Source organism: Mauremys mutica, chromosome 24 (genome assembly GCF_020497125.1).
Source record: "Mauremys mutica isolate MM-2020 ecotype Southern chromosome 24, ASM2049712v1, whole genome shotgun sequence".
In the NCBI taxonomy this organism is placed as follows: domain Eukaryota; kingdom Metazoa; phylum Chordata; order Testudines; family Geoemydidae; genus Mauremys; species Mauremys mutica.
The window spans coordinates 14,575,042-14,583,418 of record NC_059095.1 but is presented as its reverse complement, the minus strand read 5'-3'; the positions used below and the strand labels follow the sequence as shown (position 1 = coordinate 14,583,418).

The 8,377-nt window shown below is 57.6% G+C and overlaps 1 protein-coding gene across 1 annotated transcript; it reads right to left on the bottom strand.

Annotated features, from left to right (window-relative positions):
* Positions 1-2,329: 2,329 nt before the first annotated feature.
* CTXN1 (cortexin 1) lies at positions 2,330-2,899 on the bottom strand. The gene has a single exon (XM_044999092.1). It carries the CDS (start codon positions 2,693-2,695, stop codon positions 2,441-2,443), a length of 255 nt encoding a protein of 84 aa, XP_044855027.1. The 5' UTR covers positions 2,696-2,899; the 3' UTR covers positions 2,330-2,440.
* Positions 2,900-8,377: the final 5,478 nt, after the last annotated feature.

Sequence of the window (8,377 nt, the reverse complement as noted above, 5' to 3'; positions counted from 1 at the left end):
GGAGGTACCTGCTGGCTCTAAGCCAGAGTGCGGGAGCCAAGGGCTGGAGGCCAGAGGACAGCAGAGGGGTTAACCTGCTGACAGCTCCATGCAAGAGAGCTGGAGCCCAGGGAACAGTGACAGGGCCAGGGAGTGAGGGATGCAGAGAGGCTGTGCGGGTCCTGCTGGGAACAGCAGGCTTGCACTCCAGCTGGCAGGGCTAGGGGAGCTGCCCTTGCAGAGGGACAAAAGAGGCCTGACAAAGAGGTCGGGCAGGAAGAAGGCACCGGAGTGCAGGATGTCTTATGTCCGTGGATGATGTTTGGATTTTAAGGCCTACCTGCACTGGGGTGATACATGGACTATGTGTTCCACTTGCTTTTTGGACTGTTGGCACAGTAATTTGGTACTAACCAACCCCAAGAAGGGGTATTACTGAGACAAGAGAGCTTCTAGTGGAGTTCCTAAGCACTCTGAAAGGGGAAACAGAGGCAGGTGCACCTGGGTGCTCCGGGGAAGCCCGAAGACAGGAGACAATAGGGCACAGGAAAGGGGCAATTATTCTTGTCTGTTGCCTGGTAAGGGGTCTCTTTAGCTAGATGAAGAGAGTTGGACGTCTTAACCACTAGTGAATAAGAGACTCTTTGGTGTGAATAACTATCAACAGCTGGGAGGCTCCTTATCAAGCATCAGAGTTTGCCTTTCCTGGGAATTGTGTAGTTTAACTTTAGCTTAACTAGTGCTCCGCAGACAAGATGCCCCAGCTGCTGGGGCAGGCCCTATTGATCCTCATTGCCTTTAGCTCAAGGAGGAAGCTATGAGTTTGGAAGATACACCAGGATGATTGGCTGCAGTTACTTAGAAGGGCAGAGAGAGGACAAGAACTGTGAACAATGTATTTTCAAGGCATATGACACCTGTACTTCTTACATCAGCTTCCTACGCGCGCCAAATAGCGCCCTACTAGTGACCTGGCCTCTTCAGTATTTACCACTCCCCCAGCGACTGTGTCATCTGCAAACTTTACCAGTGAGGGTTTATGTTTCCTTACCGGTCATTGATAAAAATGTTCAATAGTGGAAGGCCAAGAACTGATCCCTGTGGGACCCCCCACTGGGCTCACACAGGGACCATGGCAGTGTGTGGGGCTGGCTCTGGCTCACAGGGGGGAGGTGGCGGTGCGTGGGGCCAGATGTGCTTGTTCTCGGGGACATGGTGTATCCATGACAAGAAGCAGCAGAGAGGTGGGTGGGGTTAGCAGAAGTGCAGCTTTAGTTCTGTGGAGGAGGAGGGTCTGCTCTCTCCTGGGCACACCCTTCAGCTGTACACCCTCAGCTCAACCCCTCTTGCCAGCCCCTGGCTATAACCCGACAGGGCGTCTGGCTAGGCCTGTGCCCGACTGCAGCGTCTGTCTCACCCGGGAAGGCTAGCATGGCCCGCGGCAGGAGGCAGCCAGTGAGGCCCTGTTCCAAAGCTCCGTCCCCTCAGCTCTGCTCCCTGTGCCCTGGGCAGCTGGGAGGTGTCAGCCTCGCCTGATTGAGCGCCTGCGAGGGGAGAGCGTCCGCCACCCCGCTGGAGCCAGTGCCTCTGGCAGGCCTGGGAAAGCGCTGAGAGCAGGCCCACAGCTCACTGGGGAGTGTGAGTTCCTTCCGGTCACTGCAGCATCCCCAGGGCGAGCGGGCCGGGCTCCTGGTGCCCTGCAGTTCAAGCAGGGGCTCTGTAGTCGGCTGCGGGGCTGCATCTTTGGTCAGAGGCATTTTCTCCAGCTGGGGGGTTGGCGTTCGCTACAGTGTAGTGCAGAGCGGGGCCAATAGGGGCGCTCCACCGAGGAGGGAGCTGGGCATTGATGGCACTCAGGCGGCAGGGCTGCCTCGTCTGTGGGGCAATGGCTGCCTGGGGCAGGCACGGGCAGCATCCAGCTTTCACGGCATGGGGTACCCTGCCTGGGGACTGTTAACCAATGGGAAAGTCACAGAAGCCAGCCCTTGAGGTGCCTATAACAACCCCCCACCTCAAGAGCTAGGGCTCAGCCCTGAGGCCACCCGGACACAGAACCGCACAGCCCTGTCCTGGGCGACAGCGGCAGACACCATGCTCAGGCACAGAGCCACCCAGCCCAGAAACCCTGAGAAACCTGCCCTGCCCCACTCCACCCCAATAGGCCCCGCCCCTGCCCACCCCCATAGCACACAACACTGAGGAGCACGGTAGAATGCCATCGGGGGGGGGGCTGTTTTGAATCAAGGGCTCGCCAGGCTCGTCCCACCCCAGACACCCCCTCACCAGGCCCCCCAAATATCCAAGCCGCGCACGGTGCTGCAGCCTGAGGAGAAAATGGAGAAGTGCCGAGAAAAGAGACAAGCCCCTTCCACCCTCCCAGCTGGCAGCATCCCTGGGGGGCAGGGTAGCGCTCCACAGAGAAAGGCAGGGGCAGGGGTGGCGCGCTGAGCTCCTGGCCCCACTACACCAGCGCGTAGTCGAACTGGCCCCTCTCCAGCCCCTCCTTGTGGTCAGTCCAGGAGGAGGCGGGCATGCGGCTGTACGGGTCTAGCAGGATGCGGAAGCAGCGCACCATGAGCATCACCAAGAAGACCAGGAGGAAGATGACGAAGGCGAAGACCGTCTTCTGCTCGGCGTCCATGCCCAGGCCGGTGGCGGGGGGCTCCACCAGGGAGGGGGACAGCAGTTCATAATCCATCGTTGAGGCATCATTCATTGCTGTGCCGTAGCACGCCCGCCACGCAGGGAGCTGGGCCAGGGTGCGGGCTGGTCACACAGCAGCCATCCTCCCGGCCCACAAGCACACTGGCAGCCACCTGGGGATGGAGCCAGCTCTGGATTGCAGCTATGCCAGTGCTCAGAGAGCAATCGCCTGCCCAGGGCTAGTCCAGGGCTAACTGGGGCCGCCCGGCTCCAGCCAAGCGCTCCTGAAAGGGAAAGGAGAAGGGCATGAGGCTGTTTGTAGGGAGCCCACACACCAACACACTCAACATGTGCTGCTAAAGCCCAGGGCTGTCCCTGCCCCGCTGCTCCTGACCCTCCGCCCCAGCTGCTGCCCCATCACTGCCCCACCCAGACCCAGCTGCTTGCCTTATTTGGCGAGTAACATGCCTCTCCAATGCAGGCAGCGCTACGTCCCTTGGGAGCCCGCGCAGCACTCTGCGCAATCCTGCCTCAGACACAAATGGGCCCTGTCCAGCCTGTCCCAGCAATGGGTTTTGCAGACCTGTCACTTCTGCTTTTTGCTCTCCTTTCCTGCCCGAGCTCAACTGCTCCCCTAGGGCACAGGGAGCTGGGGCTGCTGCCTAACTGGAGAACCATCCCTCTCCGGGGAGTGGGGAGTGATAAAGAGCAGATCTGGCTGACAAGCTTCACATGAAAAATGTTTTTGCTAGAATCAGGATTCTGCTGAAAACAATTTTTTTTTGCAAGAGAATTTAGTTGTTAACAAAATATTTTGTTTCCCAACATTTTTTCAAAAAGCAAAATATCAGAACCCCACCCCCACTCCATTTATTTTCTCTTGCCGGGACGTTGCTGCTGTCATTCCTGCAGAGCCCGTGGCTTCAGATGCCATGCAGGGGGTAGAGTCTGACCTTCGTCACACCAGGGTAACCCAGAGTACTGGATTGCAGGGGCGGCTCTAGACATTTCGCCGCCCCAAGCTTCCATGGAGCCGCGGGACCAGCAAACCCTCCGCAGGCACGCCTGTGGGAGGTCCGCCGGAGCCGCGGGACCAGCAAACCCTCCGCAGGCACGCCTGTGGGAGGTCCGCCGAAGCCGCAGGACCAGCAGACCCTCCGCAGGCATGCCGCCGAAGGCACCCTGCCTGCCGCCCTCCTGGTGACCGGCAGAGCGGCCCCCCGCGGCATGCCGCCCCAAGCACGCGCTTGGCGTGCTGGGGCCTGGAGCCACCCCTGCTGGATTGACTCCGGATTTACACTGGTGTAACTCAGAGCAGAGTCTGGCCCACGGATTGTTCCTGTGAAACATTCCCCATTGCTGAGAAGCAGACATCAGAAAGGACATCAGCCCAAGGCCACCACACTGCCCCAGCTGATTCCCCCACTCAGTAGAGACACTGACCCGTGGTGCCTGCCAGCCATCAGCCCCACTCGCTGGATGGGTGGGGCAGACTGCTCAGAGACACAGGAATCTAAGGCCCTGCAATGAGTCAATGCAGGAACTCAGGGATGAATCATAATGGGGGCAATTCCTGTCATGTTGGTGTGAGCCTTGTTTCTCTTCAAGTCCCTGCTCCTGGAGCCCTGAGATCAGGGGCAAATCTCAGCTGCCGTTCCTTAAAAGTGCGTTTCCAGCCCTCATGCTTGCCGAGGGAAGCTTGAAAATCTGGTCCCTCAGCATGACCTAAAGGCTGAACAAGCGAACGGCACAGAGAGCCCGACATGCATTCTTTAGAGCTCCTGATTTTCATGGCAGTGGGGGCTGTCTCCTGCCTGCCTGCACCCTTGGAGCTGACGATACTGAGCGTGGCATGCCACATGCAGCTCCTGACGCCAGGTAGCCATGTGCCCACCTCCCTGCAGGCTCAGGCCATGCTTGGAGATGCTGTAAACCTGGAACAGCTGCCACGGAGCGTGCATTCCAGCGTGTGCCCAGGGCTGCCAGCCCTGGCATTGATGGGCAGCGTGGGGAGGGCTGCATTAGCACTGCCCCATGGTGTGCCCGCTCTGTGCTCTCAGTCCAGCACTGCCTTCGCTCCCTTCCTTCCCAGAGACCGAGCAAAGCCCCTCAGCACGTCACCTGATGGGGCTTTGGCAGCTTATTTCCTTGGGTGACTGCACAGAGCTGATCACTCGAACACGCCCCATGATGACTCACATGAGCAGAGGCCTCGCCGGGGGGTGTTACCGAAACCTGTAAGGAAATTCCCCCTCCCCATCCCCCACACTTGGTGATTGAGGGGTCTGAGATCGACCTAAGGGCAAAGGACGATGCTCAAGACTCCTTAGCAGTGAGATTTGTGGCTGAAGAAGCAAAACACTGAGCCCCTCCTGCCGGGCTCTTGGGCCATGTTACCTGCAGGTAGATCTTGGCGCACAGCAGGGAACGGGCTTGCTTTGGCCTCTGTCATTCCCTGCATTTCCCCTTCATGGGGCGGGGGGGGGGGTTCTAACAGCCACAGGGGTCACCAGGAGCAGGCCAGCCTCGACAGGCCCACGGCGGGTCAGCCCAGTTCACAGAGCAGCCTTTAGCAGTATGGTCTAGTGGCTCGGACACCTGGGTTCTGTTCCCATCTCAGCCACGGCTGTGGGACCTTGGGAAAGTGTGAGACTGAGCTCTCTGGGGCAGAGCTGGTCTCGCCCCAGGTGTCTGTACAGCACCCTGCAGGATGGGTAGTAGCAAAGAGAATAGCACCTGCCTCACGTTCTGAGGACACCGAATTCACTTGCCGTTGGGGTGTCTTTGTGTTAAAGCAAAGCCCAGGCCTGCCCCTCCCCGGTGTCACTCGTCTGGCACTACTCGGAGAGCAGGTGAATCAGGCCCGAGTGCCAAACGCCTGCAGCGTTTCGTGTCACCAACGTCTGGGAACACAGGGGCGGCCCCAGGCAGTGCGAGGTGGCGTTTCTGGGTCCATCCCCCAGCCTGACAACTAGGCTCAGAGAGGGTCCAGCTATGAGCAAACTGGGGCAGAACGTGGGGACGGCACCAGTGCTGACACTGGCTCAGCCCACGGCAACCAGTCCTGGCAACTCCAGCCGCACTGCCAACCTGCCACGGCGCCCCGTGAGCCGCTGCCCAGCCTGGGCCTTCCCTCTAGGCACTGCCAGGATTATAGTGCAAAGCTCTTCTGCCCCAGGAGCAGAAGCTGCACGTCTCTGTGCTCGGCAGTGCATCAAGGCACCAGCCCTGCCCAACCCCACGGCTCCCAAACACTGCTGTGAAGTGCACTCTGCCTGCTGGAGCCCAGAGACGGAGCAACGTGCCCCTAGCTGTGCAGTGGGCTGCACGCGCTACTCCCAGCGTGCCGACCTCCAGCCAAAGCCAGGAGAGGCTAACTGCACAGGCCAGCCTGAGCTAGCGAAATGGTGTAGAGCCAGGCCTCTTGCACACACCTGCATGCCATGCCCCGGGGCGTGCAGGCAGCGCGTGCGGGGGGGTGCATATCAGTCCCTAGGCATGTACTTAGATTAAGCTTGATAAGTTTATGGAGGGAATGGTTTGATAGGATAACGTAATTTAGTCAATAGGTCAATAACGTGCTGCCACTGGTAATTAGTACCGAGGGTCAATGTTGGGATATTGAAAGTCTTTTTCCTGAGTGTCTGGCTGGAGAGTCTTGCCCACATGCTCGGGGTTCAGCTGATCGCCATATTTGGGGTCGGGAAGGAATTTTCCTCCAGGGTAGATTGGCAGTGGCCCTGGAGGTTTTTCGCCTTCCTCCGCAGCATGGGGCAGGGGTCGCTTGCTGGAGGATTATCTGCTACTTGAAGTCTTTAAATCAGGATTTGGGGACTTCAACAGCTGAGTCAAGGGAGAGAATTATTTCAGGAGTGGGTGGGTCAGCTTTTGTGGCCTGCATCTTGCGGGAGGTCAGACTAGATGATCATAATGGTCCCTTCTGATCTTAAGTTCTATGATTCTATGCAACAAACCTCGATGCCAACTCTGCCCACATATCTACACCAGCGACACCATCACAGGACCTAACCAGATCAGCCACACCATCACCAGTTCATTCACCTGCACGTCCACCAATGTAATATATGCCATCATATGCCAGCAATGCCCCTCTGCTATGTACATCGGCCAAACTGGACAGTCTCTAAGGAAAAGGATAAATGGACACAAATCAGATATTAGGAATGGCAATATACAAAAACCTGTAGGAGAACACTTCAACCTCCCTGGCCACACAATAGCAGATCTTAAGGTGGCCCTCCTGCCGCAAAAAAACTTCAGGACCAGACTTCAAAGAGAAACTGCTGAGCTCCAGTTCATCTGCAAATTTGACACCATCAGCTCAGGATTAAACAAAGACTGTGAATGGCTTGCCAACTACAGAACCAGTTTCTCCTCCCTTGGTTTTCACTCAACTGCTAGAACAGGGCCTCATCCTCTCTGATTGAACTAACCTCGTTATCTCTAGCTTGCTTCTGGCTTGCCTATATAAACCTGCCCCTGGAAATTTCCACTACTTGCATCCGAAGAAGTGGGTATTCACCCACGAAAGCTCATGCTGCAAAACGTCTGTTAGTTTATAAGGTGCCACAGGATTCTTTGCTGCTTCTATGATTCTATGATACTTGTTGGGCTGGGCGGGGGTCGCACCTCTTAGTCTCCCTGTGCCTCTGTCTCTCTGGGGCTCCCTCTGGCCCACCAGGCCGTGCATGGGCCACAGGTGATGGAGAAACTCGCCCCCATGTGGCTATGCAGGGGCGGTTCACAGCAGCCCCCTGGTCCCCACACACTCCGCAGAGCTGTGCCCTCCTGCTGGGTTCAGAGGAGGAGGAGGGGCCATGGCTGCCTCCCCTCCACACCAGCCTATGGCCTGGGGCTGGTGCCAGGGGAGCAGCCTGTGCCACCCAACAGCTGGGGTAAGTTGTGCAACCCCAGTGCACGGGGAGGCACTAGGACTAGGCCAGCTCCACCTGCCCCTCATCCCTCCATTCAAGGCTGGTGGCTGAAGGCCACGCTTGGGCCCTCTGTGTCTGGGCGTTTGTGCTCCCTCCCTGTGCATCTCTAAACAAGCGGAAGAACCTGGCTCCCGCTGGCTGCTCCATGCAAAGTGCTAGAGAAGCTGGGGTCACTCTGGTCCAGTGAACTAACCATCAGAAGAGTGCAATTCTGGAACAGCCTACCGAGGGAAACAGTGGGGGTGAAGGACCTCCATGACTTTAAGCTGGATAAGTTTATGGAGGGGGTGGTATGATAGGATAACGGGTTTAGTCAATAGGTCAATAACGTGCCACACTGGTAATTAGTACAAAGGGTCAATGATAGGATATTGTTAGCCTTTTCCAGAGGGTCTGGCTGGAGAGTCTTGCCCACATGCTCGGGGTTCAGCTGATCGCCATATTTGGGGTCGGGAAGGAATTTTCCTCCAGGGTAGATTGGCAGTGGCCCTGGAGGTTTTTCGCCTTCCTCCGAAGCATGGGGCAGGGGTCGCTTGCTTAAGGAGTGGGTGGATCGGCTTATGTGGCCTGCATCTTGCAGGAGGTCAGACTAGATGATCATAATGGTCCCTTCTGATCTTGAATTCTATGATTCTATGAACTGGGCAGGCCCCAGTTGGGGATTGGTCCTGCTTTGAGCAGGGGGTTGGACTAGATACCTCCTGAGGTCCCTTCCAAGCCTGAGATTCTATGATTCTACGAACAGCCACCCCCTCCCCGGCTGGGGAGCTTCAGGGGCACGGTCCCTTGGCTACCCTGGG